This window comes from Botrytis cinerea, chromosome 9, assembly GCF_000143535.2.
Source record: "Botrytis cinerea B05.10 chromosome 9, complete sequence".
Classification (NCBI taxonomy): Eukaryota; Fungi; Ascomycota; class Leotiomycetes; order Helotiales; family Sclerotiniaceae; genus Botrytis; species Botrytis cinerea.
This window is the reverse complement of record NC_037318.1, coordinates 858852-878550: the sequence shown is the minus strand read 5'-3', so window position 1 is coordinate 878550 and position 19699 is coordinate 858852. Positions and strand designations below refer to the sequence as shown.

The following is a 19699-nucleotide window of genomic DNA, read 5'->3' as shown; positions in this document are numbered from 1 at the left end:
ATATAAATTTAATCTTCAAGATCTCCGAATGCAACACAAAACCCAACAATGCCCTGTGAGCAAGTTCCAACGCCCATGAAGATATTCCATAAAGAATCAAGAACACCCCTCCTTCCACATGCAGACAATAGATACGCACACACACATGCAGCCTCACTTTTTGGCTCCGCTTGCTTCGCCTTTCCCCTACATCTCCAAATCACTCTTCCACCCTAAAGCTCGGTGACCCAACTGGGTCTAGTTTCACAAATATTCACGTCGTAGAAAGGGTGCGCCACGTAGAGGGAAAGTTGCATATGATGTGGCTTTGCCCTTGATCCTGGGTAGTTTTTTGCAACTGTTGTATTCTATATTATCCTATGAGCACTGTTTACCCTACACCATCTCTAATCTATTCGGTGTGTTAAGCGAGACAACTCCTTCATGGACTGGATTCGAGAGCGGTTATCGCTGCGGCTGAAAACATCGTATTCCAACCATTGGAGTTGTTGTTCAACACGGTCACTGAATACCTCCCACCCTCGTAGATGTAGTATGTCCAAAAAGATCAATTTACGAGTACTGTGCCCCTCGCTAACCTTTACACATTATGGAAAAGATCTTCTTACTGCCATAAGGTTCAATTTGCAAACGCCAAAGGGAAAAAAAATCCCTGGATATCTACCCTCCCATTGTTTTCAAATTCCTACCCAATTTTATCGCAGACCCAATACTTTTACACAACTATCCCTTCTCAAATGAAAGTGGTCAATAAACCACGTTAAGATACACCAAACAATATCCATGAATATGTCAGACTTTTTGACCTTCACAATTACCAATCGAATCGCTCTTGCATTCATTGCAAACATCGTGATTGCAGGAAGTACACTTGGGGCTAAGAGCAAGAGTACGTCCTAGATCATCCGCACAATGACACTATAAATACGTTAGCAAATGCATATGCCATAGTGACATGGGAGCGTACACAGTAAACAATCTCCGTAATCTTTGTATACTTTGCTGGCCTGTCATTTTTATCGTCGCTGCGTTCTCGTTTCTTGGATATCCTGGACTCTTGACCCACTAAAGCAGATGAGGCTCCTTTATTACCGACTGGTTCAGGTGAGCTTGTACCAAAGTCATTGGTAGAATCGGTCGATAGTTCCTGGCGGCCATCTTTAGGTGAAGATCCACCTAAGATATTCGGATTGTCGACGTCGCCCCTGGATTTGTCACTATCAACTGGAATCCAATTTTGAATGCTTTGTTTTTTAAGTCCATGGCGTCCCATGAAATGATTATCAATGTGGTCAAATCTTTCTGTCCAGGCAGCAAAACTTTGATTCTTGAGGTCAACAAGCGACACACAGAAACCACACCAGAAACGAGCCTGACAGTTACGACCTATACGACAAGCTTCAACCTTATTCTGAACAGCAGCTTGGTCAATTATATCATGTTCTTTCTTTAGATGCTCTTGAAATGTTTGGCGACGATAAGAGACTTTCGCACATGCTCCACCTTCGGGCTTCTCCTTGTCGCAACGCCAGGTCTCCAGATGGAAATGTTGCGAGTTCTCGTGTCGTTTCCAATCATTTTTACTTCCAAAGGTTTTGTTGCAGGCCAAGAAAGTACAGCCGTAAGGCCTCTCGTGCCGTTTCATATGTTTCCTAATCATCATCAGTAACAGTGATGCAAAAGGTAGATTTTGAGCTTACTTCAATTCGCAAGGTCTTCCTTTAAACTTTTTACACACCTCACAAGTAACTTGGTTCTCACTCTTATTGCTGGCAACAGATCCTGTGTTTTGTATCCGAGGTGTATGATTTGGATCCTTTTGAATGATGTAACCTAACTTTTGAAGAGTTTTGAAAACCTCAACAACTTTTTCCTGGTCCAAGGAATCATCTGTTGTAGAAGAAATGGAATCATTGAGTTCATCTAGCAGACATGCAGCTTTATCTGTTGTGGATCCCCAGAAATCAGCGGGAGAAGATTTTCCATTAGGCAAAACTTTCCGTCCCATCGGCAATGCACCATCGTCGGATGGATTTTTTTCCTCTGCAAATGCGATTCTGAGCATTCCGGCAATGGTTGCATCGGTGGCTGAGACGCTACTATGTCGAGTTGCCTTACCTGCAGGTGGTAACGTGTTTCGCTCCACCGATGGACGGCTTACATGATCAAGATTACGATCCAATACACTCTTTGTACCCACTGGGGTTGAGAGAACACTTTCCAAAAAGGTTTTGTTGATAACCTCAGATGGATTCCGAAGTAATTCCGATGGTTTGATGGTATCTCTAGTATGTGAGTCCGAGGGAGGACTGTTCGGTCCAGGTATAGCAGTGCCACTGGCATTCACACCCGCGCCGAGAGGTTTCTCCATTGGAATGTCCATTGGGGTGACTAAATCCTGGATCAAGTTTGGATAGACGGGCTTCCCATTGGATTTGATGTCCTGGGGTTTTGGTGAAAATTGGTTAACTTCCCTGTTGTGCGAGATATCGTGGGTAGACACTTCTGCAGAAAGATGGGCATCTTGGGGCAAACCTGAGGGTTCCAGATATTCAGCCCTAAAAAAGTATTAGTCCTACCGAATTTTATTCAAGTCTTCTCGGACCTACTGTCGTATCATCTCCTCAAAGTTATCTCCCAGCTGATCGCTTTTTGCATGAACTCGTTTTAAGTGACTACGGAAGTTGTCGAGCCGTGGCCATAATTTATCCTTGGATTTGCAGCCAGGTACAACACAGCGATATCTTTTCATTGACTCTGCCCTCGAGGTCGTAGCTGAGGGGTGTTTGCTTTTGGTATGTCGATCTAGATCGTTGGTTGTGCTAAATCCCTCAGCTCTTCCGCAACCTGGATAGGTACACACAAAGGGCTTTTTATGTCGTAAATCATGCTTCCTGTGAAAAATCAGTATTGGTTCTTCATGGCAGATGACTAGAGGAACGGACTTCAACTCAGATTTTGTTTTTACGGATTTGGAACAGGTCGGACAAAACAGACCTGGCGAGTTAATAGAAGCCGGAAGATGTACTGCCCATGTTTCGGGTCTCCCGGTCTCGCGAGATTGCAATGCTTCATTTAACCCCTGGAAAGGCTGGTAGTCTGCAACATGGCCTGCTAAACTTTGACAGTCTTGATCGCGATCATTAATATCCGAGCTAAAGATTGAAGCATTTCCATGGCTCCTTCTGGTTTCATATCCAGAATCTGATTGTGGTGGGCCACCGAAATGAAAGGGTCCATTCTCCACGGGGTCTTGCTGACGATACGGCCCTCCAAAAGCAACGGGTGCACGATTATTTGAACGAACCTTGCTATTTGTTCTCTCCTCTGGGACGGGGTCTGAAATTGTCTTGGGGTACCAAGGTCCATCATTATCGGCATACCATTGGAGTAATGGAGCCTGGCCTGTCGCACGATCCATTGGCAGTTGTTGCATCCTGGAAATTGGTCCATATGGGGAATTCAGATCAGGAAATCCATGAGGAGAAGGAAACAACGTTGGCTCCCAAGCAACTGAAGAAGAAAGGGAAGGACTTGGAAGGGTCCTCGAATTACTCAGATCAATCTCAATAGGTTGAGGTGGAAAATCTAATGATGGCGGACCCATCTCTCCTCGTGTAGAACCATAACCGGAATCTGACGTGTGCATGGAAGGAGGCGGGGGATAGTACTACGATGTGCCATCAGAATATAGCTCATGCGAGAAGTTGAAGGGGGAAGAAATCAATCATACATGGCGTGAATAACTCCCATTACGGGAGTAGTTTGGATGCATCGACATTACTATTAGCAGTCAGTGCACACTCTGACAAGCACCTGCTCAACCCAATATAACAAACCGACCAAAGATATGAGAAAAACAATAGGAGATATAAGCAGTATATCAAAATCTTAAAAGTACACAAAAGGTTGTTTGATGAGAGAAGAGCCGCAAGCTATGAGAGAGAACTCGAAGACGGTCTTCGCATATCTTACGCGGGGCAAATGACCCGTACGCTTGATCATGAACCGGGGCTCAAGTGACAGCTCGACGGACTGTATGTAGACGAGGAAGAGAAAATGGTTCGCGAGATAAAAACTTCAGAGAGAGTAATGAGGCAAAATACAAGACGTTTGGATACATATGTATGCGACACGAATGGAGAGGCAAGCAATGGAAATGCTTACGAGGGGCGCGTGCTGGATGAGATGGGATGAGATGAGATGGAATAGTGAGTGAGTGAGTGAGTGGTGGTGGTGGTGGTGGTGGTGGTGGTGTTTAGTGGTGTTCGGTGAGAGAATCGGGCATTAAGACAGATGGATTCCGGGCGCGCGGGCAGTGGAAGGGGGAGGAAAGAGAGCGACACGACAACCAATGAATGAAGTTTGGCAGTTTGGCTTGATAAAATCAAAAGACAGACAAACAGGCAGTTGGATGAATAAATGTAAGAATTAATAAATTATTGGTAAGCGTAGTGTTAGTAAGATCTAATATTATACGTGAAGAACGACGCGAGGGGAAGTGTGGAGTGTGGAGTGTGAAGCGTGAAGTGTGAAGTGTGAAGTGAGGAGTGAAATGGAGTGAAGGGAAGGATAAAAGAGAAGAAACGAGAGAAGAAGGAAAAAGCGTCATCCGGGAGAGTGAGGCTTGCATTGGAGTGGGCTGCAGAGTGATGGAAGTGAGGCGAGCAAGCGAAGAAAAAAGAATCTGGGGGAATGAGATGTTCACAGCGTCCAATGCTAGCTAGGCAGCAATCAGTGGACGACGCATAGATTACTCAGCCATGTGATCCACGACCACCCATAGCATTGATACTCAGCAATTACATCGTGTACGAGTAGCAATGCTTTCGAGGGGGAGAGGGGGGAACTGACACACAGACAAAAAAACAGAATCACGTGAGAACTACATGAGTCTCGAAGATACACGCAAGAAAGAACCTACAAAAACATGGCCATGCTACACACCACCCATACACATGCATCTTTCCCGAACCTCTGCAACTACCCCGCCTCCTTTACATATACACACACATACACACACACATACATACATCCGTAAACTCCACCACCTGATAACCGAATGCGATACCGTAACACCTGGAGTCCAGTCCAGTCCAGTCCAGTCCAGTCCCACCCGCTTCCCACTTCCCACACACTTACTTACTTACACACACACACACTCTCTCTCTCTCTCTCACTCCTCACAATCCCAAAAACAGTCCACAAATCCACACGACCACGTTTCTTTCCGTATACATCTGACGACACAGCACAGCACAGCACAGCACAGCACAGCATATGGAGAACCTAGACCTCTCAATTCCTCGCCCAGAACAGCTAGGGATCATACAGCCAGCTTGTAGTTCGCTATAGGTAGGTACTCTGCATACATAAATACATGCATACACATCTATTCGATCCCCCCCCCCTCCTCATCTGTCAATAAACGAAAACGAGTAATCAAACCGAACGAGGTAGTTCCATTCTAAGAGTATATATATAGATATAGATATAGATATATAGTATTATACAATGCGAAGAGAGATTTTGCGTAGAGCGGGAGAGGAGAGCATTCTTATAATTATATATGATACCTACCGTATCTAGATATAAAAATGAGAATGAGAGTGAAAATGAGAAAGAAACATAGAAATATCCACCTCACATGTCATCCCATCCCATCCCATCCCACCTCGTGAAACCAACTAACCAACCAACCCACATCTCCTCCAACCCCCAACCCCCAATCCCTAATCCTATCCAAGCCCAGAACCTCCCCCAGACAAGTTCACCCATCCCAATCATTCGGCGGGCAATCTATGTATATCAATTCCCTTCTCCCTCTTCATATACAGCACAAGTACAGTACAGTACAGCACAACACCTCCTCCTCTCCTCCTCTCCTTCCTCCTCCTCCTCTTCTCCTCTCCTCTTCTCCTCTCCTCCTCTTCTCCTCTCCTTCCTCCTCTCCTCCTCTCCTTACACACAAACTCCCACTGCATTTCATTCCACCTACTCCCTCCCCCCGTCCCTCTCAAATACCTATCCTTCAACACCCATCCTTCAACACCCATCCGTGACTCCTGCCTCGCCCCTCCCTTCCAAAAAAAAAACAAAAAACAACAACACACACACACACATCCTTTCACATCACAAGACGACTAGTCCTGAGTAATTGCAGAAAATTCACACAGTCACAAAACTGAACATATGAATACATTCGTACTTACCAATACATGTTCACCCACTAATCTCAACCATGGTTGCCCCTATTCACATTCATACATCTCTCATAACTCATCCCCTCGTATTATATTACAAACTCCCTCCCCCATCTCACCCAGACCTCCAAATATTCATGAGTGAGTGGACCAAGCCTTCACCGTGAGTTGAAAAATAATAATTTTACATTGAATTGTGTTTTCGTTCTGCCTTTCTTTTTTACTCAAGATCAAATCATGGAGTCAACACATCCATTGAACCTCAACATTCTCGATACGTCTGTGCTGATTATGTTCCAACCACTTTATCCATCCATTCATTCATGATATTAAAATCATCATTTTATCATATCACTCAACACATCCGAACCTCTCAATTGCTTGAGAATTAACGCATACCAGCTCCTCCGAGTCCGCTCATGCCCGCTAATCTACTCGCCAATTCTGGATATTTCTCCTGGACTTCCAATTGTGTCCTCGTAGCTTCAGCATAGCTCAAAGCATTGACAATTTCTCCTTCGGTTCTAGATAATTCTGCTGCTCGCTCAAAGTACTTAAGTGCTTCAGTTACCTTGCCTTGTTGAAGAAGTAGTTGTGCCATGGTTGCAACAGCGATATCACACTCAGGGTCGACTATTCAGAATTATATTAGTATAGGCAACAAATGACTGAGAGGAGATAAAAAAACGTACTGATAAGGGCCTTTTCGCAAAGCTTCTCAGCCTCACTGAAATCTTGCTTCCATTGGAAAAGAGCAAGAGCTTTGTTGATGAGTGGAAGAACACTCATGCCTAATGGTTTAGTTTGCTTCTCCAACTCGACGGCCTTCTCGAATTGTGAAATAGCTTCATCATACTTCTGCTGATCTAACAAAAGCTCTCCGTAGTAGTTGTATGCATCAGGCACATCTTCAAATGCTTTGATTGTGCGTCTGAATGTTCCCATCGACGATGCGGTTGAGCCCATCTTATATTGGGTAACGCCGAGTTGAATGTGCGAGAAGATGAAATCCCGATCAAGATCAATGGATTTTTGGTAGTCCTTTGCTGCTTGTGAAAGTTCTCCGAGAATGAAATTGAGTTGGGCGCGGTGGTAGTAGATATCAGGGTCATCGTCATGCTGTTCCATAGCTTTATCGAAATCTGCAGCAGCGGCGTCCTTGTCACCTGATTTTGATATTAGTAGCTAATCATAAATTAATGGACTGTAAATACTAACCAAGTTCCAAATGCATGCTTGCACGCTTGATATAACTTTGTGTGTAGTCAGGCGACAGTTCGATACTCTTGCTCAAATCACTTAGAGCGTCGATTTGTACGCCACGAAGGTATCTGAATGTTCCACGCATGTTGTACGCAAAAGCTTCATGTTCACCGAGATCGCCCAAATCCAAGGCCTTCTCAAATGCGGCTGAAGCATCTTCATATCCCTCGTTGGTCTTCTTTGCCATAGCTCGTAGTCCAAGTTGTAATTGACCCTTTCCTGTTTCCTCTGATAGCTCAGCGCTATCTTCTAATCCTGCAGGCGCGGGTTTTGATCGGAAACTTTGGAGGTAGTTGGTAACGAATGTTGGGCTTGGAAGCTTCTTATCCTTGGCCTCAAGAATGACCTTTGCCTTCGACTCGGCTACCTTTTTGAGCAGCCTCTCAACAGATTGTGCGCTTTGCTCATTGCGGAAGCCATCGATAATACAGCTGGCTGTAAAGTCGAGTAGAGCCTCACTGAATTTCTCGGTATGTTCATAAGCATTTGCTCTACGGTTCAGGGCCTTTACATATCCACTATCGAGATTGATCGCGGCAGTAGTATCCTCAATAACCTTCTCGAATTCGCCGAGAGCGTTGTAACATGCAGCGCGGTTCGAATAGAAGATAGGATCTGGCTTGCAAAGGATGGCTTTCCCATAAAGATCGATGGCTCGAGGATAGTCTTTGGCTCCATATGCGGTGTTACCAGCTGCTTTCAACTTTGCGGCATAATCTTTGCGTTGTTGATCCGATAGGCTTCCCACGGTGTTTTCGTCAACCTCAGGAAGCTCATCCACAATCTCGGCTTGTGTTCTAGGTTTGCTATCGGGTGGTGTGGTTCCCTTCTCTAAATCGGCTTCCTTCTTTTCTTCCTTCTTCCTTCGCCTCTTTTCCTTTGACTTCTTTGGCACGCTTTGGGTAGATGTGGAGTCCTTCTATAATTATGCATTAGCATCTGCAATGACGATGTATCTACAAAAACCAGCGGTAAAATAGAACTTACCGAGTCTAATAAATAGTATGCAACTCCAGCGCCGGAAACTACTACTGCCACACCAGCGATTGTATATACAACTGCCTTGTTCTCGGAAGCCCATGTGGTTATGCGATCCCAGACTGATGATTGTGGTGTTGATGCCGCAAAATTTGGCATGGGTTTGCCCGGAGGCATTGTGCTTGGTACAGACATTTAAAACAATATAATGGGCAATTAAAGAAGATGCGGTAGGGTAACGGGGAGGATTATGAGTGGTATAGCTGATAGGTGGTGGTTACAATCTTGATGTTCAAATTGAAGGTGGATTCAACAACCAGCTCAAAAAATCTTGGTGATACCAGTTTAATCATCAAGTGAAGCTACGGCATTGGCCATCCTTAGCGCAGGGCGGCTAAAGCGGCGTTCTTTCGTCATTGTGGACTCGCACCACTCGTCGCTTCGGAAGTCCATATAATCCCCGCCGCCTTTGGCGAGGGGTAGATTCATTACTATGGGCAAACGAGTAGATGTATAATCAGTTCATTTTACAACAAATTATGCATTCGCGCCAATTATGGCCATTGGCACTTAGAAACTTCCAGACCTCTGTATTTGCATTTTGCGGATTAGGTGAAAGAAGAGGAGTGCTCATTTTATGATTTCTTGCTAGATATTGTAGTTGGTCTATCAAAAAATAAGCAATAGGTTAACGTTCCAAGTAAATCTAGATGCCACAGCGAAGTATTACGCACCCTTCTCGGAATTTATCCATCCATTTCCAAACCAGAGAAACAAAACTACAAATCAATCATACACTTTTAGATCCGGAAATCTCTTAAGCCTTTCAGCATTGCTAATTCCCACTTTCCACACAGACCTATCCTTCTCGTCCCGAACAGCCGTATATCTTAACCTCAAATGACTAAGAACCTCACATATCTGTTTCCCCTCCGCAACGTTCCCATGATCTCCCAAAGAACTCATCACCGGTCGCAGTATGCTCGCTGTAGAAAAAACACTTTCATCTTTAACTACTACTCTATTTGCCACAAACGCCGTTGTTACAAAACAGGCCGCTTGTACAGAAACGAGACCAATCAAGAGTCCCAAGAGAAGAACATGTTGAGTGATTTTGAGCTGAGTTCCTATAATTGGCCGATCTCCAATCGCGTATATTGAGGGGTTATTGGAATTCGCAGCAGCAGCTATGGCACCAATAGCAAAATACGATATTTGATATCCAAAATCATCTGCAGATCCATTTCGCGGATAGCCGTAGGTAGATTCAGAGACGTATATTCGATATTGAGTGTCATTTAGCTTGGGATTAGCTGCATAGCCCTGCAGAGCGATTGCAGCTGATGACATATGGCGGAGTGGTAGAGACACTTCTTGATTTGCGTTTTGGGCGTTGATAACAGGACCAACTGTAATGTTACATTTATAATACCAAGGTTCGTTGGCGGAAGCCTCGAGTGCTTCAACAATGCTGCAACCTTCGCCGCATGTTGTAAATGGTACTGTGAAGAATGTTGTCTGATCTGGTCCAGCGGCGATTGGTAATCTAACCTTGGAGCCCTCTGATTTTCCATTTTTACTAATTGTCAAATTTGTAAAATTGCCATTTCCTCCATCTATTACAGAATAACTTTCACAACTTGATGTGGACTTAATGGTACGATCCGAGTACGCAGAAGTTGAACCATCAGAAGAAGTATCCATGAATACAAAGGCCCAACTTTTTTTATCAATCCCGAATAAATCAGCTGTCAACCCAGATTTGTAAATTGTTGCTGGTTCAGGAATTGGTTGAGTGGTAGACCACAAATTCAAAGCCATCATACCAAAACTAATAATTAACATTGCTGATGAATATAGTCTCACGAAGTAACTCACCTGTTTGCTGTGTATTGTTGTGCGCCCAAGTTGTTTATTGAAGATCTACCATTTGGAAGCTTTACAGGAAAGAATTGTGTCATATTAGGATAAGAAACATTCCCACGAGACATATGAGCCATCTTCTCAGCAGTATCAACCGAATATGTAAGCCCAACAGATGCTATGGCCACTTGAGCACCCTATTCCTGTCAGTCCACATATCTAAGCATAGTTGGTACAATGAGCTTACGATATTGAGAAGAATCCAAAGTAAACACGACATAATCATAGTGCCCAAATCCCAATCCCAAGTGAAATGTCTAATCTTATACCAAATTGTGCGTCCAAGGAGGCTAGCAATAGTGGTAAGGCTATCAGCGTGTAAAATTGTATCGATCTTGTGGTTTATTCAACAGGAGCCATTGAATGAGTGTGGCCATGAATGAAACTCACGTCTCTTAGACTTCTTTCCTTTCTACTTAAAATCCACCATCTTAGGTCTATTGCCATGGCCTCAAACCCAAAAGTAAGACTCATTCCAATCATTAAAACCAGATAGAGAGAGACAGCGTTGAAAAATTGCTTCTCTCCTTCAGTCATATCTTGGTCCTTTGAAACGATTCGAATTGTTACATAAAGAAGAGATATCAAAACAAATGTAATAAGCCATCGGATGAAGCCTCTTCGGAAGAGTCTCCAGAATTGCTTCGATGATTTAAATCTCAACTTCAAGCTTGCGAGAGAATTGTCGGTTACAACAGAGGAAGAATCAGCAGAAGAAGAATCTGAATATCAAGATCAGCTCCTATCTTAACATACACAGAAAACGCTGATATTACTTACCCATTGCTTTCGCTCCACACTCAGAGCCAGTTAATGCTTAGCAGGTTGTATTGTCCCAGGGCGAAGTATAGATATTCCAGTTGATCACAAATTATCAAGTAACTCTAAGAATCTCAGTCTACTGGAGTACAGGTAAAATGACTACGGTCAAAAAAAGAGATGTGGGAAAAGACTTACAGTTCCCACGATCCAAGAGACGAGCTGGGGGTATTTGGCAATGGCAGTCTATTCCAGATTTGGGGAATGTTCTGCTACCAGCATGCCATGTAATTAATTTATTGCAATTGAGCTGCAACCGTCGATTACAATCTCGACGGATGCATGAAATTGCTGACTAACGACGACCACATTCCAAAGATTTAGGAATGCGGGAGCTGTAGCAAAGATCCCTTCTAGAAGCGATAGAAGAGACAATATACAGTACTCAATATGATAACGCAATATTGCAGCGCACATTCCAGCAGCCGAAGAGAAAGAAACCTATTACGTCATTATGAAAATGAAACATCGTCTCTAACCTGTCACCAGTGAGGTACATCCTTTTCCAATAAATGTAAGTATTCGAAATGTCGTCTATTTCTGAACCTCCTATCATCTCACCAGGAATACTTCACAAGGCGATCCCGATCCTACATGACAGTTACACTAACAGCCAATGATGACCCCCAGATATCCAATAATCGAAACCTTCCAGATCATTGAAAACACTTGTATTTCAGAATCACAAATTGACATTGACACTGTGAAGACATCGAACGAAGATTGAAACCAGCCAAATCGTCAATCTGAAAACACTAGTAATCAAATCAACAAACATCTCAATCCAAAAAAAAAGCTTGCTGACTTCAACACAAGACTTCAAAAAGACCACAATTTGTGCTGTGTTTTTATCATCCACAGCCTAGCAAAAGAAGGCAAAATGCACAGCAAGAAAGCCGCTGCCGAAGAACTCCCGCTGAAATCATATGCCACGTGACTTTCACACAAATACACCAACGTCCCAAATTGCAGCTTCTTATTCTTGAAATGTGCAGTTATTCGTTTATAAAGAGAAACATCAAATCTACACAGTACGTCAGTTTTCTTTATATTACTAAGAGATTGTGATTATGGCTTCTCATTGGGATCAAGTCGTATACGAGGAAGATTTCATCTTGTGTTTGTGAGGCCATTGCATATCCAGCTCTACGAGTTTCATAGCTATTACCCCAGCTATTCCAAGAGGGATGCCATGCGTTTTTGATAAAAAAAGTTGATAGTGGTTTTCGTACTTCGATTATACATCAAGTAAATGTATAATGGATAGGTACGCAAATGAAGAAGTCTCTTCTACCAATCTCCGCTTTGCGAATTAGATTATGACTCAGAGTCACATACATATATGATTACCACAATCCCCAACATCGCCAACTTTTTCATTTCGATTTCACAAATTCCAAAACATAATCAAGATTCTAACAAACAAACCCCCAGCACTCCCACCCACCAACCAACATGTCTCCCTCCCCACCCCCCAACTCCACACCAACCTTCCAACTCTTCACCTCCCTCCGCTACGACCCCCTCCTCCTCCAATCCCCCAAGAACATCGAATCCTGGCCTCTCCCCACCCCTTCCCCATCCCCCTTCTACATGCTCCCCTACCACCGCGACCGTCTCCTACAAGCCGCATCACACTTCTCTTTTCACCCCGCCATAACCGCCATCTCAGGAGCCTCCGGATTTCAAAACCTCCTCTCTGTCCTCTCCAACTCTATCGACACACAGTCCCCCACTCCGCTGCGCGTGCGCATCGTCCTCGATCACGAAGGCACCATAACCATCGAAAGCAACCCAGTTCCCCCAGTCCCCCTATCCAATCTCTTCCCGACCCGTCTCCCACCTCCCACCTCGATTCCCACCCCTGCCCCTACCATCTCCCCCCTAACAGGCGGCGCCCTAACCCTCGGGCCCACCACCACCCTCCCCAGCGACCCCACCCAATCATCCCCCTGGACCATCATCCCGGACCCCTCCCCCACCACCCCCACGCCCTACACCTCCTTCAAAACCACCTCGCGCACCCCCTACGACACCGCGCGTTCGCGCGCCCAAATCCCCACCTTCACCTCCCCCCAAGAAGTCCTCCTCATCTCTTCCCACAACGCAGAAATCATGGAAGGTTCCCTCACAACCCCCTTCTTCTACCGCGATGGGAAATGGGTTACGCCGTCTGAGACGAGCGGAGGCCAGATTGGAACTACCAGACGATGGGCATTAGAGAAAGGGTTCGTTTTCTCTTCTCTTATTTTCTACTCTCCTCTCCCCGCCTCTCCCCTTCTTCCTCCCCTTCACAACCCTCTCCCCATCTAAAATTAACCAACCCCCCAGAATCTGCAAAGAAAGCACCATCACCCTGGACTCCTTAACCGAAGGAGAAGAATGCTGGATCAGCAACGGCGTGCGCGGTTTCACATGGGGCAAAATCCAGCTTGCGCCTTAAGACGACCACCGCAGATAGAACTATATATAGAAATCGCACTCTGTATACCTTGGAAATTAGATTTTCGAATAAAGATGTTTAAGATGCAATAGAATTACGAATGCCAAGTAGTCGTAGTAGAATCCCACGCTCTACGGAAAGGCGATACAAACAATGTGCTAGACTTGCTAGGATATCTAAAGTGTAAGCCAAAATGTGAGGGAAAGCATCATTGGAGATGTATCAAACGTCGAATTTAATCTATTCATTCTCTTCCACTACGACTACTACTATCATCATTTGATCATCTCACCGTATAACCAGATGCAGGAGATATAGAACACCAAAAAAATCGCTAAGAGAGTGACACGATGGAACAAAAAGAATGACAATACCCGCTATAGCTATGGGGCCTTCCCCGTAATTTATTAAACTAGACTCTTCCATTTCTCCAGTAGTCAGGTTGAGTCTTTAGAGACAGAGAAAGAGATAAAATTTACTGCGCCAAGAAATTGTTTCATGCTTGCTTTCGAGAATCTCGCATCGAACGCTTAAAATCCAACCCAATCAATATTTTCTTCTTTATTCAAGTTTGAAGTTAAACCCCTCACTCCCCTAAAAATCAAACCTCCTAAGAACCATATCTTCTACGATCGCATAGCATCCAAACCACCTTGTAAATCTTGTTCAAGATCATTTGGCCCTTGTCCATAAGCTTCTTGTGGCCTTGGATCCTCGGCACGCCAGCTTGCTTGTTCTTGTGGTATAGGTACTTGAGGGCCGTTGCTCTGGCCTTGTTGACCAGGTTGAACACGGACATGTTGTCTGAATCTGTGAACCTCTTCCAAAATCAACTTTCTGATCTCGCCTACATCTTCCACAACTTCAAAATCGAAGTTAAATGTTGTTGGGCATCCAGGCTCATCAGAGGCGTCGTGCCAAATGTGAAGGTATGGGTGTTCGAGGGCAGTTTCGACATCGATACGGGAAGATGGATCAAAGGCTAACATATGATCAAGAAGGTCAAGGGCGTCGGGGTTGGCGTTGGGGAATAAAGTTGGGAAAGGTCGCTTCGCCATATATGGGAGGTTTCGAACATATTCCTGTGCTCGTGGCGATCCAATTCTTGAAAGGGTTTCTTCATTTGGTGTACCAAGGATATGTAAAATTTGGTTGAGTTGATCAACATAATCTCTACCTTTGAAGAAAGGACGACCGCCTAGCAATTCTGCGAGAATACATCCTACTGACCATACGTCGACTAATTTATGTCAGCGCTTATAACTTCTTTTCCAACCAATGGTTGCATAACTTACTAGCTTTTGTATAGCTCTGGAAGCTCAACATAATTTCAGGGGCACGATACCATCTTGTAGCAACGTATTCGGTCATGTATCCTGCATTCTCTTCGGGGTCGACAGAGAAACCTCTAGCAAGACCGAAATCACAGATCTTCAACTCGCAGTCGGCATTGACCAGCAAATTACCGGGCTTCAAATCACGATGGAGAACATTCGCGGAATGAATATATTTTAGACCGCAAAGGATTTGGTAAATGAAAGATTGGAAATGTGCATCAGTGAGGGGTTGACCGGATCGTACGATAGCAGCGAGATCACACTCCATGAGCTCTGCGAAAAGATTATTAGCATGGAACAACGAGTTACAGGAAACAATCCCCCATCTTACCTTCATAGAGATATGTTTCATTAAAGTTATCTGGTCGAGGAATATCCATATCATAAAGGCAGGTAATCTATCCCATGTTAGAACTACCCCACCACCATTATCGTGAGTGTAATAGGAGTCGCATACGTTACGATGACCTCTGAAATGTTGTAGCAACTTTATCTCACGCAGCGCACGCTTTGCCAAAATCTTCTTGCTGAAGACATTTGTAACTTTCTTAATTGCGACACCTTCCTGTGTTTGAGAATTCGTAGCAGCACTGCCATGGAGAACAATGTTAGTTGAAGGTTCATGATACGGACATGCGCATATGCAGGTAGGGTCGGAAGGAAAGTAACATCGTACCAAACAATACCGTAAGCTCCTTGACCAAGCTCCTTGGTGACTGTGTATCTCTCGTCGACGATAAAGTCTTGGTTGAAGACCTTGAAGACCTTTCTTCCTTGCAGGTCTGCCATGGTTTCCGATTCGGATGTGTAGACGCGTAACTTTTTGGTGGTATTGATGAGATATGTCCAAATTGGTTGAGGCGGAAGAAACAAGACGCTTTTCTATTTGAAATGAATGTGTATCAATCGATTGTAAGTCAGAGAATGAATATAAGTAGGAGGGTTGGCAAAGTGTTTGTTTGCTTCTTTCGTACGATATGATCTTCCTAACCGCCGGCAAGGAAGTGAGGTTAGCTTTTGGCCTTTGGCTTTCTCAAGTTTATGATGGGTCTTGCGGGAAGAGGCACAGCACGGAAAATTTGGGGTCCAAGGTGGGGGAGGCGAGAGGATGGCAGTGGATGGCAGTGGGTGGCAGTGGATGGGGGAGTTTTATTACCTCTCCAACAAGGAAGGAAGGAACGGGTGGATGGGTGGATGGGTAGATGGGTAGATGGGTTGATGGTTGGATGAATGAATGAATGCTGTTTTAGGATGATAACAATGATAGGACCAATTGAATTGATTTAACTATATGTTCCAACTTTGTTCTTGCTGTATAATCTTACATGGACGATTTTCCAATTCATTTGTGCGAGGACACCAAAATTGAATCGAGGGCAATCTCTAATATCAATCTTCTCATCTACTCGCTAGCCACATCTACTCGCAAGCTAAAAGGGAAGACGGGCAGGACGAGGAAGAAAGACGGGAAAAGGACGAAAGGCAAGAACGAACAATCCCATCTCTTTGTTTCTTCACCTACCACGTCCAAGCCCTTCCAAAGGGTTCATCAATCAAAGGGTCAATGATGGATCGTTTCCTCCACTGGTGCTCCCAACAACAGACAAGGAGGGGGGAATGTCAAACTAGCTGACCATCAATTAGCTACCAAAACGGGAGGTGGGGGGAAGCTTAGGTAATATCTAGCCTTAAACTCGTTTACGCCACCAATCACATCCCTTTATTTAATCATACAGAGAAATGGATAAGGCTGAATGTTTCATATCTTTTCCTTCCGTATTCTCTCTAGGTCTATCCCTTTTGCTTGCTCATCTGCTTTGTCCATCCCAATCCACCAATCTCACCTCCTTCCAACCAACACAACCATCTTTCATCCCCAACCAACATTCAGCATTGATCAAACCAGAACACAGGAGATTTTACGGCACTGGAAAATGCTTTGATACAGTATACATACAATGCACAACATGCAATACAATCACAATCACAATATATATATATATATATATATATATATTATATATCTCCAACCTTTCTTTGGCCCGGCCATTTGGTTGGTTTTTCTTTCCCACGGCGCTTCAAGGAAACCAACGACTAGGGAGTATTTGAGCGCATGCCAGCCGAGCGGGAAAATCTCCTTTTCTTTCACACCAAATTTGACGCCCGATTGAACCAGTTTTATGACCAATTTTGTTTCATCTACCCTGAGATCGTCTGTTGTTCATGCCATTGACTTTTTTCCTTTTTTCTCTTTGCATATACGACCAAGTACCGAGAAGGATATGCCCCACTCCACTGGTCGATTGTCTCACATGCGCCAATCGCCTTGAGAATGCATCTTACTAGGTAGATAAATACTTGGAATATTCCTTTATTCTAACTTCTAAATTCATTTGAAAATTACATCTTGCGTTGGAAGTCCTCCGCCCATGCTTTAAGCACAAACTCCACGCGTTTCTATCATAATATCACGAGAATATGTGATGACCCTACCCATCATTCTCCAGAGCGTTTTTCTTTATTTACCCTCAACACACCTCTACCATAGAGTCAGTCATCATCCAAGCATTGACCAATCTACCCTCTTTCTCTGCCATGTCCAATTTGTCGAGCTTGTTTCGCATCGCTTCCTTGAACTCCATGATTTTCTCGAATTCTTTGGTGGCTTTGTTTTCGTCGACTTTCTTAAGAATTTTATCCTCTTCATCGGTATACCCAAGGGGCATAATAGAGGAAGTAATTGTAGAAGAGTTAGACCAAGCGGTCAGGCTAGCAGACGAAGAGTGGGTAGAGGGAGCTAAAATTGTACTGGCCGTATCGAAAGTAGAATTCCAGCTCCGTAAGTCGTCGTCGAAAGGCCTAAGAAAGTCATCCATCGGATATCCTTGCCCGATCACAGACTTGGGGTTGAGGTGGGTAAGATCAGGGACGCTACCGTGTCTCCCTGAAAAATGTTGGTCAGTACACACCCGTATTATCTTGATCCTATCGGAGTTATACGCACAGTCATTCTTGAGATACCAGTCCGCTTGCAAAGTGCTCTGATCCTCCTGCGCTCGTATGAACTCTTCTTTCTCCTTCAAGATCTTATTCTGCTTTATGAGTAGCTTTTTTTGCCCAACTTGTAATTTCAATCTGTTGACACCTTCTTGGTCTACAAGTTCAAACACTGGACCTCGACCTTGTAGTTGGTCTCGAAGACAACCACATATCTCTTTGATTCTTTCATTCTCCCAATCTTATCATCATACCATTAGCACTTGTAACTTAGATCACAAAGTTCGATCTGCAAATACTCACTAACAGCAGCTACCCATCTCCCACCACCTTTCATTATTTCTTTCTTCTCCATTTCTTTGCACCACCAAGCGAACCAATGATATTGTTGTTCCTCTGTCAGGTTCTCTAATCTGCAGTTCTTACGGCACAGATCCTGGTAAGTGTCCGGTGACATGCTAAGAATAATTTCGGTAATAATAATGTATGGTACCGGAGGGGTGATGCGGTGACGGAGGAGAAGAACGAGGAGGGTAATATCGCGTCTGAGGATGGCTATTGTTAATCGGTGCTCACAGGCTCAAGGTTGACCATACCAATATCCATCCTCTAACACTATGAAAATCAGAAAAACTTGGGGGATACCAGAAACAAAAAGGAAAGAATATGCTCTTACTTGTCTGCTTTGATGCAAGTCTTGTTGCTCATAACCTTACCTTCAGGCTTCGACCATAGAGCCCATGACTTAGGAGCCATTCTTGCGTTGATATTTTTACCCATAATTGTTGTTGTTCCTCTGGTTCTGTCCTACAGTATGCGAAGAGCAAGTAAACTCTACCTTCAGCAGAATATATCGACACGGTCTTTGCAAGTTATGAGTCGTCTAGTACATTCTTAACACTGAAAAGCAAGCTGTGAGTCGTCTAGTAAAGTATGTCCACTCAGTGCATAGATAGATAAATAAATAAATAAACGTGTATATCCCCACAGCATAAAATGAGTTATTGGAAAAATAGTAGTGACTCGGCACAGGTAAATATGTATAATAATCGGAAATATAGACACAGCCCTTTCGTACTAGTCGCTTGAGTCTTTCTTTGAATGGTCATTCACAGTTGATAGTAATACCAATAACGGGTAGGAAGAAGTGGAAATATTAAGTATCAAGTATCGAATATCAAATACTCGAGAATCGAAAATTAAAATATAAAAATGCCCCGTGAATCGTACGTAGTAATACTGTTAGTACGCGTGCGTACCTGATGATTCAGAAATGTGACAGTTGGGTAAGGTAAGGTAAGGAAGGTATGATATGGTATGGTAAGGTAAAGTCATGTACTTTTGAGAAATACTTTGTATGTGTGAATGTGTGAATCGAAAATATGAGCTGGCAATGGGAAGGGAGAAAGAAAGGGAGGAAGGAAGGAAGGAATGAATGAATGAATGAATGTATACGTGAATGGATCAATGAATGATTTACTTGAGAATTTGAGAATTGGGGAGCAAAATCGAAGAGGAGATGGATTCACAGGTTTGGATGTGTTATAGGGTTTGGATTTAGGGGTGTAATTCACAAATAGATAGATACATACATACATACACCTGAGTTCAACAGATGATTTATGATTTTGATTTTGATTTTGATTTTGATTTTGATTTTGATTTTGATTTTGATTTTGATTTTGATTTTGATTTTGATTTTGATTTTGATTTTGATTTTGATTTTGATTTTGATT

At 43.7% G+C, this 19699-nt stretch overlaps 6 protein-coding genes across 13 annotated transcripts; 1 reads left to right on the top strand and 5 right to left on the bottom strand.

Moving 5' to 3' along the window:
* Positions 1-338: 338 nt before the first annotated feature.
* Positions 339-4778, bottom strand: BCIN_09g02430 (hypothetical protein). 4 transcript variants are annotated; one of them, XM_024694991.1, is made up of 7 exons: positions 3840-4778; positions 3734-3783; positions 2946-3670; positions 2610-2894; positions 1701-2558; positions 968-1652; positions 339-918 (listed from the first exon to the last, which is right to left on the bottom strand). In XM_024694991.1, the coding sequence occupies exons 2-7, from the start codon at positions 3779-3781 to the stop codon at positions 793-795; spliced, it is 2727 nt and encodes a 908-aa protein (XP_024550784.1). In that variant the 5' UTR covers positions 3782-3783; positions 3840-4778; the 3' UTR covers positions 339-792. The 4 variants fall into 4 exon arrangements, with proteins under 4 accessions (XP_024550784.1, XP_024550783.1, XP_024550785.1 ...); XM_024694990.1 differs by having other exon boundaries at positions 3844-4778; XM_024694989.1 differs by having other exon boundaries at positions 4168-4778.
* A 1407-nt stretch (positions 4779-6185) lies between these two features.
* BCIN_09g02420 (hypothetical protein) lies at positions 6186-8786 on the bottom strand. Its single transcript, XM_001554503.2, has 4 exons — positions 8454-8786; positions 7422-8385; positions 6896-7369; positions 6186-6836 (listed from the first exon to the last, which is right to left on the bottom strand). The coding sequence occupies exons 1-4, from the start codon at positions 8637-8639 to the stop codon at positions 6592-6594; spliced, it is 1869 nt and encodes a 622-aa protein (XP_001554553.2). The 5' UTR covers positions 8640-8786; the 3' UTR covers positions 6186-6591.
* Positions 8787-9082: 296 nt separating this feature from the next.
* BCIN_09g02410 (hypothetical protein) lies at positions 9083-11535 on the bottom strand. Of its 2 annotated transcripts, none has more exons than XM_024694988.1 (5): positions 11325-11535; positions 11148-11249; positions 10555-11089; positions 10323-10504; positions 9083-10275 (listed from the first exon to the last, which is right to left on the bottom strand). In XM_024694988.1, the coding sequence occupies exons 3-5, from the start codon at positions 10591-10593 to the stop codon at positions 9231-9233; spliced, it is 1266 nt and encodes a 421-aa protein (XP_024550781.1). In that variant the 5' UTR covers positions 10594-11089; positions 11148-11249; positions 11325-11535; the 3' UTR covers positions 9083-9230. The 2 variants fall into 2 exon arrangements, with proteins under 2 accessions (XP_024550781.1, XP_024550780.1); XM_024694987.1 differs by having other exon boundaries at positions 9084-10275.
* Positions 11536-11700: 165 nt separating this feature from the next.
* On the top strand, positions 11701-13717 carry Bcabz2. Of its 2 annotated transcripts, XM_024694985.1 has the most exons (4): positions 11701-11944; positions 12003-12217; positions 12621-13414; positions 13518-13717. In XM_024694985.1, the coding sequence occupies exons 3-4, from the start codon at positions 12642-12644 to the stop codon at positions 13627-13629; spliced, it is 885 nt and encodes a 294-aa protein (XP_024550779.1). In that variant the 5' UTR covers positions 11701-11944; positions 12003-12217; positions 12621-12641; the 3' UTR covers positions 13630-13717. The 2 variants fall into 2 exon arrangements, with proteins under 2 accessions (XP_024550779.1, XP_024550778.1); XM_024694986.1 differs by having other exon boundaries at positions 11701-12217.
* Positions 13718-13847: 130 nt separating this feature from the next.
* Positions 13848-16551, bottom strand: Bmp3. 2 transcript variants are annotated; one of them, XM_024694984.1, is made up of 6 exons: positions 16123-16551; positions 15643-15952; positions 15424-15556; positions 15298-15364; positions 14925-15239; positions 13848-14869 (listed from the first exon to the last, which is right to left on the bottom strand). In XM_024694984.1, the coding sequence occupies exons 2-6, from the start codon at positions 15753-15755 to the stop codon at positions 14256-14258; spliced, it is 1242 nt and encodes a 413-aa protein (XP_024550777.1). In that variant the 5' UTR covers positions 15756-15952; positions 16123-16551; the 3' UTR covers positions 13848-14255. The 2 variants fall into 2 exon arrangements, with proteins under 2 accessions (XP_024550777.1, XP_001554555.1); XM_001554505.2 differs by having other exon boundaries at positions 15643-16551.
* Positions 16552-17249: 698 nt separating this feature from the next.
* Positions 17250-19014, bottom strand: BCIN_09g02380 (hypothetical protein). 2 transcript variants are annotated; one of them, XM_001554507.2, is made up of 4 exons: positions 18640-19014; positions 18267-18508; positions 17971-18204; positions 17250-17910 (listed from the first exon to the last, which is right to left on the bottom strand). In XM_001554507.2, exons 1-4 carry the CDS (start codon positions 18741-18743, stop codon positions 17495-17497), a joined length of 996 nt encoding a protein of 331 aa, XP_001554557.2. In that variant the 5' UTR covers positions 18744-19014; the 3' UTR covers positions 17250-17494. The 2 variants fall into 2 exon arrangements, with proteins under 2 accessions (XP_001554557.2, XP_024550776.1); XM_024694983.1 differs by having other exon boundaries at positions 17250-18204.
* Positions 19015-19699: the final 685 nt, after the last annotated feature.

Bases quoted from the DNA above. Each gene is read 5' to 3' on its own strand.
- BCIN_09g02430 (XM_024694992.1), bottom strand. From the start codon at position 3,781: ATGTCGATGCATCCAAACTACTCCCGTAATGGGAGTTATTCACGCCAT. The intron at 1,653-1,700 runs GTAAGCTCAAAA...GATGATGATTAG, and splicing joins GGAAGACCTTGCGAATTGAA to GAAACATATGAAACGGCACG. The intron at 919-967 runs GTACGCTCCCAT...ACGTATTTATAG, and splicing joins TTACGGAGATTGTTTACTGT to TGTCATTGTGCGGATGATCT.
- BCIN_09g02420 (XM_001554503.2), bottom strand. From the start codon at position 8,639: ATGTCTGTACCAAGCACAATGCCTCCGGGCAAACCCATGCCAAATTTT. The intron at 8,386-8,453 runs GTAAGTTCTATT...GCATAATTATAG, and splicing joins CATACTATTTATTAGACTCG to AAGGACTCCACATCTACCCA. The intron at 6,837-6,895 runs GTACGTTTTTTT...AATTCTGAATAG, and splicing joins TTGCGAAAAGGCCCTTATCA to TCGACCCTGAGTGTGATATC.
- BCIN_09g02410 (XM_024694988.1), bottom strand. From the start codon at position 10,593: ATGATTATGTCGTGTTTACTTTGGATTCTTCTCAATATC. The intron at 10,505-10,554 runs GTAAGCTCATTG...TGACAGGAATAG, and splicing joins TTTGGATTCTTCTCAATATC to GGTGCTCAAGTGGCCATAGC. The intron at 10,276-10,322 runs GTGAGTTACTTC...GTTAATTATTAG, and splicing joins CAACAATACACAGCAAACAG to TTTTGGTATGATGGCTTTGA.
- Bcabz2 (XM_024694985.1), top strand. From the start codon at position 12,642: ATGTCTCCCTCCCCACCCCCCAACTCCACACCAACCTTCCAACTCTTC. The intron at 13,415-13,517 runs GTTCGTTTTCTC...CCAACCCCCCAG, and splicing joins CGATGGGCATTAGAGAAAGG to AATCTGCAAAGAAAGCACCA.
- Bmp3 (XM_001554505.2), bottom strand. From the start codon at position 15,755: ATGGCAGACCTGCAAGGAAGAAAGGTCTTCAAGGTCTTCAACCAAGAC. The intron at 15,240-15,297 runs GTAAGATGGGGG...ATCTTTTCGCAG, and splicing joins TGAAACATATCTCTATGAAG to AGCTCATGGAGTGTGATCTC. The intron at 14,870-14,924 runs GTAAGTTATGCA...GACATAAATTAG, and splicing joins CCAGAGCTATACAAAAGCTA to TCGACGTATGGTCAGTAGGA.
- BCIN_09g02380 (XM_024694983.1), bottom strand. From the start codon at position 18,743: ATGGGTAAAAATATCAACGCAAGAATGGCTCCTAAGTCATGGGCTCTA. The intron at 18,509-18,639 runs GTAAGAGCATAT...AGCCATCCTCAG, and splicing joins ACTTGCATCAAAGCAGACAA to ACGCGATATTACCCTCCTCG. The intron at 18,205-18,266 runs GTGAGTATTTGC...TATGATGATAAG, and splicing joins GAGATGGGTAGCTGCTGTTA to ATTGGGAGAATGAAAGAATC.